The 13,301-nt window shown below is 43.9% G+C and overlaps 2 protein-coding genes across 2 annotated transcripts in view; both read left to right on the plus strand.

Moving 5' to 3' along the window:
- LOC144888663 (uncharacterized) overlaps positions 1-13,301 on the plus strand; it is an 864,061-nt gene that overhangs the window by 94,154 nt on the left and 756,606 nt on the right. The window lies entirely within an intron of this gene.
- Positions 1-13,301, plus strand: part of LOC137438856 (transcription factor AP-2-delta-like) — a 76,088-nt gene that overhangs the window by 15,053 nt on the left and 47,734 nt on the right. The window contains exon 3 of the mRNA XM_078767703.1: positions 1,211-1,271. Coding sequence (XP_078623829.1) covers positions 1,211-1,271 — 61 coding nt within the window. The remainder of the gene's footprint in view (positions 1-1,210; positions 1,272-13,301) is intronic.

The raw sequence follows: 13,301 nt of genomic DNA on the forward strand, positions 1-13,301 counted from the left end.
ATGTCGACATTTTGGCCAATGCTGATCTCAAAAATAGTTGGTGGTTCCATTGAGTTTGCCGATATGTATATCCTATTCAAATTTCAAGTCAATCGGATGAAAATTGAGGATTTTAGAAATTTGAAAAAAGTGGTTGACCTTTGGCCTATGTTGACCTTTTGACCCCAAAAATATATAGGATTTTGTCGGACCACGAACTCTACCATTTGGTAAAGTTTCGTGAAGATCGGTTTAAAATTGTGACCTGTAGGCAAGTATAAGTGAGCGGACAGACAAACACACACACAAACAAACACACACAAACCGGAGTGATCAACATACTTGCAAATTTTTTTATTTTTTTTTGCCAAGTAACAAACCGGAGTGAGCAACAGACATTCCACAAAAAATTTTTTTTTGCCAAGTAGCAAATACACAAAGACAGAATAACAAAGGCGACCGACCAATATACTAATATATAAAGTCCATGTAATTTGGGAACACTCAACGAGCTACCCTGAACAAATTACAAATTCCTGCTTTAATGTACAGGAGGCACTGCATGAGCGGCACAGCCATGCTCCAAGCGGTGCTAATCCCAGCCACAGGAAAAAATGAATGACTGTGATCAGGGGATGTTTTAAAGCTAAAACAAACTAGAAATAAATTTAAATGAATCGAGAGGGAGAATTGCTTTGCAATACACGTCCCCGACTGGTCCCAATGAATGTTCTGTACTAAGCACTCAGCAATTGTCAGCCATATACAGTGGGACAAATTGTTTTAGGTCTGCAAAGCTACAGAATAAGTTGCAGTTTCTGTAACTTATCATAATAAGCCATGTACCAAGTTTCAGTTCAATATTTTAAAGGGTAAGGGACAAAAGTCTGGAACACCACAGGTGGGATGGACAGATGGACGGTCAGACAGACGGAGAGCAAACATAGAGTCCACTCCAGTGAAACCAGTTTGGAACTAACAAAATGTACATTTTATAGGTCTTAGAAAAAAAATTCGGAAGTGTACCACCATTGATGCAGCGTCTTTTACACCGCTTTATTTAACACGTTACATGAGTTTTTCGTGCCTGTTGTTTGTGTCCTTTATGACGTCTTTAAAAAAAAGTAAGTTTACTGTTTAGAATGATTTTAAATTTTGTTCGACTGCCAGACAGAGTATTACGATTGGGCCAAATCTAAGAATGTAAACCTTTGAGGTTTCTGGCCCGCAGACCTGCATTGAGGGGCACGGAACGCTGTTGATCAACGGAACAAGTGGAGTTATCCGTCGGGGTAAGCTACCGGACTTGCACATCACTATGGTAACCATTATTTGTGATGTAATCCACGTTAAAAAAAATAATCACACAATGCACTTTTATTAGAAGATATTCCTCTGCCTCGAATGACACGAGAGCAACACGTTGGAGTATCAATTCCACAAGAATGAAATATAGTGTTTTGCATATTATTCCTCCAGGAGGGCTGAGTATCAATGCATCAAAGATGGTAGTTTTGGACTGGTCCAGAATAGACCTATTTTTTTCTAAGTCTTACTACCTCCAGTTAGTCGTATTTAGTGAATTTTGAGCTGACTTTAACATTGCTGAGCTAGGTGTTTAATTTGCTTTTCAAACTCTTCCTTCCTTAATGTTAAAGTTCCGTAGTGTTACAATTCCACAGTCAGAAGGAAATGAGAATAAAACATCGTTGATCGAATGCTGTTCAAAAGGTTGGCATTTCAAATGGCATGTGATGCATGATAGAGCGTGGTGGTCTTGCACTGGTTATTATGGCTGGTTTAATGTTACTAGTACACCCCTTGTTATTATAAGCGGCCTTGGAAAATGCCACAATAAGCTATCGATACACCTTAGCCCGGCTTTCGTCCAAGGAGGAAAAACCCCTTGGGGAGGGGGATATTATTATTATTAATATTGTTTTATAATCTTACTATAATTCACCAAATGCCCGTCCATCTGTCTGTCCGTCCGTCCGTCCGTCCGTCCGTTCGAAGGTACTGCAAAAACGGCTGAACCGATCGCAACGATATTTTGGGTGGGTAATCCTGGGATCTCCTGGAGTAAAATAGGGTTTATTGTTTTTGCAATTCCAGCTTTGGCCTCCAGCATTTTCAGGTTTGGACTCTCGCATAACGTTATTTTCCCGGGTGCCGCACAACGGCTGCACCGATCGCTGCATGGCTGCACCAATCGGCTGCAACGATCGGACTCGGTGACCTCGGACAAAGACCTTTTATAAGGACATGGGTTGAATCCCTGCTTGAGAGAATGCCAACCCCCTCCCCGCCATCACAGCCGTCTCTCCAACTCACAATCCCACGAGATATGCGAAAAGGACGACCCAAAACCAATTTATCTTCTTTTTGATTCGTATATAAACATCATTAAAAGTAAATAATGACCTCGGCCAAAGTTCAAACGACGTTAATCTCTGCATGAGATAATTCCACATAGCTATTTGGGTGGTGTATAAGCCAACAGATCGCTGTCTCCACCGATCTTGCGGAGGCCATAACACCTATCGGCTCAAAATCCTTTTAACTGTTGACTTGGTAATTTTTTACAATGAAGGAAACATTAACAATGTTATTAAAAGTTTATTTTATGATTAATTTGTGATTGGAGTTATGTTGTTTGGAATGAAAAAAAGAGATATCAAGTTAAAGTGAATGACGACATGCCATGATGGTTTCTACTTTTTGAACGTGAACTTCGCGGATCGCCATATGCAGATTCGCCACGGAACCACAATCGATGTTTCTACACGTGAACGTACCCGTTTGTTTGCGAACTGGTACGTTTTTCATGGAAGTCCTTCAGGAACTTGCTGTCCATGTCTGATGTGCGACTGAAGGTGCTACAGGAATGTGGAATTTATTGGTTTCATGCTTTAGCATTCGCCGTATCTGCATTGCCTGTTTGCTTCTGGCCTCCCACCTGTGCGTAGCACGGGTATCTCACTAGTAACATTAATATTATTTTATTAGCCCCCTTTGGACTTAGTCTGAAACGGGGGCTTTTGGATGGGGTCTCGTCCATCCGTCCGCAGGTATATATATATTGGAGATGTATAAACCGATTTTGTTTAAACTTGGCACAAAGACAACACATGATGGTATACATAAGCACATCATTTTGTTTTGTGATTCGATCAAAGATGGCTGTCAGGCGCCCATTTTAGTTGTAACTAGAACAATGCGACTGTGTCGCCAATATGCCTCCACAATCCACATAGTCCCACAGCGGGTAGATGCCCTCGTTCACTGTCCTAAAAACAAACAAGTTTGATTTAAATCCCTTCAGGTGTTTTCAAGTATCACATTTTCACCAGCCATGACAGGTTTCACATCGATCGGTGAAGCAGTTTCAGAGAAGGGATTAAAAAAAAAAATTAACATTTTTGGCTGGTATACCATTTCATCTATGATGTCATCATTATCATGCTTTTGTCCCCATTGGGGGTGCTTGAAAATGTGCCAAGTGCCAAGTTTCTAATTTTTCCATTCAGCGGTTTCCGAGAAATAATTTTTTAAGTATTTGCTTTTAATCCAAGGTGGCTGCCATACCACGTGACCTATGACGTCACAATGATCATAAACATTCTGCATGGGTGTCACTCCTACCCTGAAAGTTTCGTCTCAATCAGATATATGGTTGCTGAGAAAAACGAGGTTTAGCCCATACGGATGGACGTACGTACGTGTATCCCAAAAACATAATGCCTCCGGCGACTTTGTCGGCGGAGGCATAAAAACCCGATGTTGAACATGTCCTCAGCCATTTCTCAGTCATGCATTTAACGATCTTGTTCAAACTAGGCACACAGATGAAGAATGATGGCTTACCTATGCACCTCATTTCTTTTCGAGATCAGATCTAGGATGGCCGACTCGTGGCCATTTTGTTTCTTAAATGTGTCCCCAACCATTTCTCAGAGATGCATGGACATATTTTGTTCAAACTTGGCATAAGCACAGCACATGAAAGTGTAAGGGAGAGTGGGGTAAGATGAGCCATTTTTCAGTAATGCCCTTCTGGACATCAAATATAAAGTGCTGTGCATCAGAGCCATAGTGATTATGATGGTGTAAATACTTGCTTCTCCCCTCATACACATGTTACCATTTCATTTTCATGTAATTAATTAGTAGAGGCCTTCAAAAAAAAGTTGTCTAATGGCTCATTTTGCCCCAATGATGGGGCAAGTTGATCATGGGTTCGGGGCAACTTGAGCCAGTGGGTAAGTTGAGCCACAAGAAAAAAACAGCATGAAACATTTTGTGTCCCATCAAATTCACCGGCTCAATACAGGACAGAACAGCAATAAAACAAGTTTGAGACAAAAAGTTTAAGTCCAGATCCACTGGAAAAGCTTATTATTGATAAAACACTGAGAAAACCCATTGAAACTGGGAATGCATGAAGTATTAATGAATACACATTTTTTAAACAATCACGCAAAAGCTGTTGCTTATAGCTTTAACAATGCAAAACAAGACAAAGTAGTTTCCTGTAAATGTTCACGTTTTTCAGATCAGATTTTTCAGTTCAATAATTGAAACTTGATAAATGCTCCTTTCCCTTGTGTGAAATTTACGCACATGTAAGAAGCACCTCGTGTCTATTACAAAGTAACATGATGTAATTGATCTAATGAAATTTAACAGTTTGAACTGAAATAATTATACATGTATTGTGTTCTGATTATTAGTAAGACACATGAATTATCAGTAAACTTTGGCTGAATGTTCATACATATGTAATCGTCAAGATTTATCAGTCAGATATGCTGATGAACTGGTTTGTATTTCAAATAATTATGTAGAACAACCACGTGCTGTCTTCCTTTTATAGTCCCAAGGCATTTTTCCATTTACCTGTGATTAATGCAAAAATATTTACATAAATCATTCTTAGGAATAGGATTTAGATCTATACACAAGTATCGGTGTTACAAGAACTACAGTTTTCAACTCCAACTTGTGTATAAAGCAGTAACTTTGTCTTGCACACATGTTCATGGGGTAAGATGAGCCATGGCTCAACTTGACCCGACCCAATTGATCATCTTACCCCACGGGCGCCACTTTGAATATAAACATGCTCATTTCACGTATTGATTCAATTTACAATTCATACTCTCAGGTAAATAATCTACACCATTCATGTTCACATTACTACATAAACAATTCATTAAGCTTCCATTAATTCTATTGTTATCACCCTCAAAACACCATAACTCAAAGTTTGGGAAATTCTGAAAAAAATACAAATTTCATTAGATCTTACTTACCCCTGCTTCATATTCCTCTGCATGTGTACTCAGGAAGAAAGACTGTTGCTATGAAAGTATAGATGGCGCTCTCACACCTTCAAATATTTCACTTTCTAAGAAACATGGGGTGGCTCAACTTACCCTGAGGCTCAACTTACCCCACTCTCCCCTACATATGCAGAGGATTTTGTTTTGTAATCCAACCAAAGATGGCCGACAGGTGGCCTATAATACCATACAGCAAAATTACTAAAACCACGGGAGCTATGACATTTTAGTCTTATGATATTATTATTATTATTACTTTTGTCATTAGAAGCAGCCTAGGAAAAACGCCACGATAAGCTATCTATACACCTTAACACTGCGTTTGTCCAAGATGGAAAACCCCCTTGGTGGCCCTTAGTCCTCCTGGCATGTTTGGTTGAGATTGGTTAAGTATTAAACGCCTGAATGTATCACGGTCTGCGGCTGACAGACAGACACCAAATTGCGTATTTTCATATGATCGAGAAGGACTGAATCATCAGTGGAAAATCCTATAACATTGGATGCCGATTTAAAATAGGTGGCAATCGTGAAGGGATTACAGATGTGTTGTGTTGTAAGTATTCCGAATGTGAAGGTTTCAATGGTGCTCAACATGCGCCACCACCCCCTTAGCATCCACCATATGCACAACACCACATAGCCCCCTTTCTTTAGCCAAATGCATACCGTAATTCAGTGGGCAACAGTGTTGTAGTTAACAGCAGTTAACTTGAGGATGAAATGTAGCAATGCTATGCATTAATTCAGCATGGGACAATTAGTTAATTATCCATTACTTAAGTGAGTATCCATCTTAGTGTAGAAATGCTATTCCAATAAGCATGTTTCTGGCAGAGCCAGTTAACGACCGTATGACTTCAGGAAGCTGTTTTTGAGCACAAGCAATAATAGACATGGCAATCTTGGTGCCATTCTCTTACTCTCGAAGGACTTTAGATTAAATCAGCACATACTCTCTAGTCCAGACTGGAGGTCTGCAAATTCCGCCATCCGGGTCAACTGGCACAGGTTCTGATGTGTCTTGTGCCAGCCAGCTGTGCGTTGATGTCAGGAAAGAGTAGTTGCTCAGGGTCATCTCTTGCGTTCCCTTGACCAGCCAATGCTGGATGAGAAGTGTTTCAGATCTGTCCATCAGACAGCATTATACGTGTGAGATCCTCCTTTCTATTTGTATTGTAACCTCACTCGGGCGAAGGACGGACATTCGAAGTTCACGTCCTTTCGCGGAGGTGGACGCCTTGTTCTTGGTCCGCTTCTCTTGTACTGAGTGCTGTGTCTTTGTGTGACGGTGTGTTGGCCTTTGACATCTGCAAACCAGATACATGCAGCTTGGTGTGCATCTCTCGCCCATTAGGCAGTTCAGCAGGTGATCGTTGTGTTGTGACATGTCAAGTTGCCCGGTATGTTGATTGGTATGTTTGAATTTTTTTTTCGTTGCCCGGTATGTATGTTGAATGATCAGTTGTAAATCTTTTCAAGTCTTTCCCCTCGATGTTAGCAGTGAGCAGGCTTTCCTTTAAGCTTCTATTGAATCGATGGTTTTTTCCCATTAGTTTGCGGGTCGTACACTGCAAACTTTCTGCGAGTAATATCCTTGTCTTTCAGAAAGGTTTCAAATTCCTGAGAGGTAAATTGTGAACAATTGTCGGTAATCAACTATTTTGGGCTGTCTTATCTCCTGAAGACAGTTGACATTAATTACTCCCGCCAGGGAGTAATGCATTCACTCGTGTCCGTGTGTGTGTGTGTGTTTGTGTGTTTGTGAACAAGATATCTGGAAAAGTTCTGAACGGATTTGGATGAAAGTTGGTGGGATGATTGCCCTTGGGATAAGGAAGAATTGATTAGTTTTTGGTGAAGCTCAGGATATTATTCCCGATCCAGGAATTTTTTGAAGGATTTTTTTACCATTGGAAGATAGGGCTCATTTTTTTTTTAACATTATCTTCTTTATATTCTATATTTAACATTGTGACATGAAAATAGTTTTCATATTTGTTGTAAATGTAGTTTAAACTCGTGGTTATGCGTTAGAGCGGTGTATTTGTTTTAGCAGCATCGTCTTCAATGTTCATCTTTTTTTTCTAATAAAGACATATTCTGTCATTTTAAAACCACCAAAGGGTGTATTCAGTTTCCCCGTTTCATAAAATGTATCGTTTGATACGTATAATGCTTTAAAACTGGTTTTCCCCCCCTTTTTTTTTTTTTTTTTTAAACATCAGAAGAGATATCAACATTTAGCTCAGCGAATGTCATTTGCGGTGTCAGTATTTGATGAACTTATAAAGACTTAGTTCCAGATTTGTCAATGGCTGAGGTATATTAACAAACGAATAAAACAGATTTGGCAAAATTCCAACTTTTTTTTTAAAAGATCGCATATTCACACAGGGTTGTGAGAGGCTGAAGAAGAAGAAACCTCGCATGTGTTTCCCAGACCAAATAAATAATTCTGGTTCTGGCTCTGCGATTTTCAGGTTTATTACTCCCGCCAGGGAGTAACGCATTCGATCGTGTCCGTCCGTGTGTGTGTGTGTGTGTTCGTATGTTCATGTGTTCGTGTGTTTGTGAACAAGATATCTGGAAAAGTTCTGAACGGATTTGGATGAAAGTTAGTGGGATGATTGCCCTTGGGATAAGGAAGAATGATTAGTTTTTGGTGAAGCTCAGGATATTATTCCCCATCCAGGAATTTTTTTGGAAATTTTTTTGGGAAAGATTTTTTCTGTTTTACTGCATTAAAGCTTTTATTCTTATTCTTAAATGATGTTTTTCTCCTATAATTCCGAGATATATCAAAATAAATTCTCTGACAGTTAGGGCCTACTTTCTTTTTCATTTATTGTTTTGGGGAGAGGGGATGTTAAACAAAACGTATTATTCCAACTAAACCCACGGCGGGAGTATGCGCTCTACTGAGTGGCGTTCTAGTTTTATCACTGTAGCCGAAGTGGCCTGGGTATTGGGGGGTGAAGGCAATTTCTGGCCATTTGTTAGAGTAGTCGATGAGAGTGATAGCAAAATGACAGTCCAGTGGTGCAGAGTCGGAGGGTCGATTGCAATTTTCTCCCAAGTGGAGTTAGGATAAGGAAATGTCTGCATTGGGGATGTGTGGGTCACCGCCATATTGTTGTGCTGCTGAGAAGTAATGTAAGCCTTGATTGCGGACTCGGAATCCATATCCGTCCACCTAAACAAATCCCTTGGATGCTGCTTTGGCCTCACCATGCCCTGGTGAAATGCAGCCGTAACCACATCTGTGAGGAGAAGGCAGTGAGTACCTCTCATCATGCAGTCCACTTGTAATGACAGTTCAGTTTGCAATGTGACGTAAGGAAGGAGATCAGGATCCCGACCTTTTTGAAGTTTTTGCTCACTGCATTGTAAGGAGTTCACGCAATTTTGTGAGTGTGAGAGAGTGGAGAGCTGAGAGGGAGAAAGGTGTGTGTGTGCACAGGATGGTGACAGCAGGATACAGTAGTAGGTCTGGCAGGTTGGCCCGGGAAGTGCTACTGATTGATGACCAGAATGTCCCAAACGGATCAAAATGGCCAGGTTGGCAGTATTTCAGAAGTGAGGTCAGGTTGGTAGTTTGAATGTGGAATCAATGAACCAAAGAGGAGTCGGGTGGTGGAGATGATGCAGAGAAGGGAGTTGAAGTGTTGTGTGTGCAGGTGTGGGACTAATAGTATCGATCGGAAGAGATCAACAAGTAGGTGGTCAGTGTAAAGATGGGAGCGAATGATAGGTATGGCAAATGGTTTGTAATACAGAGACAAATGGTGTGCGTTATGTCGATATGAATGATCGTTTTAAGGCCATTTTTCCCCACTAGAGCGGGGGTTGGCCTTGCGGGTCCCATGACAATCATGGTTCCCTGTTTGAGGCAATGTTTTTATGGCCGGATGCCCTTCCTGGCACCAACCCTTAGTCGCCTCTTACAATGCGCAGGGAAACGGTGTACCTATTCTAAAGCTGGGGTACACACCGGGATCATTCATCCCAGCAAGCTGGTACTCAATTTGCCGACCTCGGAAGGATGACAGGCTGATTCAACCCCCTTGGTGTTAATTTTAGCGATCGACCGGGATTCGAACTCAGGATCCTAGGCTCCCAAGCCGGCACCCTAACCGCTAAGCCGATATAAGGGCCACAAACGTTCAGAGACACACTGGAGAATATGATGGGAATGGTTGAGCAGGAGGTGATGCTGTGCATTCTGGGGGACTTCACTGCAATACGTATTATTTTCGTATTGATATACAATCGTATTGATATACAATCAATATATCCTCCCGCTTCCGGTCCGATATGAAGAGGACGCAGGCGTCACATGCTCGCCGCTTCTTCGACCGGGCCACTGTCAGTTGCTTGCTTTTTTGGTGGTCGTGCGGATTTTTTGGCCATTGAGTCTGCCCTCTGCATAGCCCGGCTCTGCTCCCTGCTTCGCCTGCCCGCTGTTTCCTCGGGCACGCTCTCGTGGATTGTGACCATCGCAGCGGTTTGGTGGCGGCGGTTTTCCCGCCGTGATCTAGATTTGTAGCGGCGGCGGTCGATTGCCGCTGCATTTGCCGCTTTGCCGTGATCAACCTTGGCCTCGTGATCGTCTCTTTGCTCCTGCCTGCCCTCTGCTTGGTCCCGGCTCTGCTCCTGGCTTCACATACCTGGCTCCTTCGTTTCCTCGGGCCCGCTCCCATGGGTTGGGACCATTGTTTCACCTCCTCAACCTTGGCCTCGTCTCGTCTCTCCGCTCCTGCCTGACATGGCTCTGCAGTACTCCGCCGCAAGGCTTCTTCTGCTCAATACCCGCTCCACCCCATCATGCATCTCTGCCATCAAATCAAATGGACTCCTCCGACGACCCAGGTACATTCACCGTGGCTCCGGTCGTACGTTTGTATATTTGCAATCAGGTCACTCCATCCCCGTCCTCTGGTCGGCTCAGCGCACTCTCACTCTTCGTCCCAGCGCACCTGGTCACAGCAATGCACACAATCACACCTCCCGCCTACGAACCCTGGCTAAATCACCTGAATTCATCCCTGCTGTTCAAAACAACATCAAGCTCATCCTGTTCAACACCCGGTCCCTCAACAACAAATGCCTCATCCTGAACGAATACATCCTGGATAAGAAACTGGACTTTCTCTGTCTCACTGAAACCTGGCAACAACCTCTGGACTACTACACACTTAACCTCACCACACCCAATGGATATTCCTACGTCAATAAACCACGCTCGGGGGGCCGAGGTGGTGGAATTGCCCTTATCCACCGTCAAGACATCAGGACCAGCCTCATCCACATCGCCTCATCCTCATCATTTGAACACCTGACTTTTAAACTCTCTGGTCGCACGCAGTCAGTCATGGCTGTCGTCTACCGCCCTCCCAAGCCACACCCATCATTCCTGTCTGACTTCTCCTACTTTCTGACCCAGCTATGTTCCCTCTCCCCCTCAATCCTCCTCCTTGGTGATTTCAATATCCACATGGACTCCACTGACTCCACAATAACCACTGACTTCACTGATTTACTCACCTGCTTTAACCTCACTCAACATGTCGACTTTCCTACCCATATCCGTGGTCACATTCTGGACCTTGTCTGCTCCACTGGATTAAATTTGCACCATCTCTCTGGCTCCGACCTCACCCTCACTGACCACTTAGCTATCACTATGACCATCAACATCCCCACCCTAACACCAAGACATTATCGCACTATCACCTTCCGTAAGCTAAACGCTCTTTCACCTACCTCATTCTCATCCACCCTCTCTGAAAAAATGTCCACTTCTCCCTTCGTTGACCTCCACACCCCTTCCGACCTCACTGACTACTACAACCACACTCTCTCCTCCTGCCTTGACCAGCTTGCGCCTGTAAAAACCAAAACAGTTTCTTTCACCCATTCTGCTCCCTGGTTTACCCCTGAACTCCGCCTGATGAAAACTCGTGCTCGCCAACTTGAAAGACTCCGTAATAAAACAGGTTCACAGTTCACTCCCAAGCCTACAAGGACCACCCACAACACTACAAAGATGCCCTCTCCCGCGCCCACTCCGCCTACTACTCTCAAATTATCCACTCTGGCTCCGGAAACCCAAAAGCACTCTTCTCGACAATAAAAAACTCCTCCGCCCCCTGAACACCACCACCCAGTCATTCACAGTAGACAACTGCATCTCCTTCCTCTCTTTCTTCCAATGCAAAATTGACAACATCTACAACAGCTTGACCACCGCCGCACCCGCTCCCCCCTCCAACCACCTGCCCCCCCCTTGTCCTGCCATCCCCTGTCTCGGTTCTCCCCAATCTCCCCTACTGACCTCTCTGAACTCCTCATAGGAATGAAAACTGCCACCTGCACTCTTGACCCCATCCCCTCCAGCTTTGTCAAGGCCCCCTCCCTGCTCTCTCTCCAATTATCATTGCAACAATAAACTCCTCCCTGTCTACAGGCATCGTCCCACCTTCCCTCAAAATTGCTGCTGTTACCCCCATTCTAAAAAAATCTGGTCTAAACCCTGACACCCTAAACAACTTCAGACCCATCTCCAACCTACCCTTTCTGTCAAAAGTTTTGGAACGCGCTGTAGCCACTCAACTCAAACATCACCTCTCTACCAATAACCTGTATGGAACATTCCAATCCGGAATCCGCTCCAACCACAGTACTGAAACTGCTCTCCTCAAAATCACCAACGACCTTCTCCTCTCCTCTGACGCTGGCAACCTCAACATTCTCGTCCTCCTCGACCTCAGCGCTGCCTTTGACACCATCGATCACACCATCCTCCTTACCCGACTTGAATCCACCTTTAACGTTACCGGCACTGCCCTCTCTTGGATTAAATCATACCTCTCTGACAGACGCCAGTTCATCTCCATCAATAACTGCAAATCCCCCACTGCTCCCCTCCCCTAAGGTGTCCCCCAAGGTTCAGTTCTTGGCCCCCTCCTCTTCATCCTTTACCTGTCCCCCCTCGGTCACTTAATCCGCCGTCATGGTCTCCAATTCCACTGCTTCGCCGATGACATCCAGCTTTTCATCTCCACCAAGTCCGTCTCCACCGACACCCACTCTATCCTGACAAACTGCATCACTGAAATAAAATCCTGGCTTCAAATTAACTTCCTCAAACTTAACTATGATAAATCTGAAATAATCATCATTGGCCCAAAAACGCTCATAAAATCCACCAATAACTTTGCCCTCAACATCGACGGTATCCCAGTATCCACCTCCCCTCACATCCGGAATCTTGGCGTCATCTTTGACCAAACCCTCTCCTTCGACAAATACACTAAACAGATCACAAAGTCAGCCTTCTTTCACCTGAAAAACATTGCCCGTCTCTGCTCATCCCTCTCCTCCACGGCTGCAGAAACCCTCATCCACGCCTTCATCACCTCCTGTCTGGACTACTGCAATAGCCTCCTTTATGGTTCACCCTCAAAAATCACCAATAAACTCCAATACATTCAGAACTCCGCTGCCCGTCTACTCACCCATTCCCGGACCCGTGACCACATCACCCCCGTCCTTTACAAGCTTCACTGGCTCCCCATCCCCCAGAGAATCCAGTACAAAATCCTCCTCTTGACATACAAAGCCCTCCATAACCTGGCCCCATCCTACCTGGCTGACCACCTCTCCAGACACACTCCCAACCGCAACCTCCGCTCTGCTGGTAACACCCTCCTGACCCCTCCATCCGGACCAAATTCAGATCCTGGAGGGACAGGGCCTTCTCCATCGCTGCTCCCACCCTCTGAAACTCACTACCTCACACCATCAGAGACTCCTCCTCACTCACCACATTCAAAACAGCACTAAAGACCCACCTGTTCAACACTGCATTCAACATTCAACCCACAGCATTTAACCCCTGACTATCTCTTCTCCTTCTCCCTCCTTTTGCTTAAATATTTCCCTGTTGATTCTTGTCTTTTTGCAATTGTTGTT

Source organism: Myxine glutinosa, chromosome 13, assembly GCF_964187855.1.
Source record: "Myxine glutinosa chromosome 13, kmMyxGlut1.1, whole genome shotgun sequence".
Classification (NCBI taxonomy): domain Eukaryota; kingdom Metazoa; phylum Chordata; class Myxini; order Myxiniformes; family Myxinidae; genus Myxine; species Myxine glutinosa.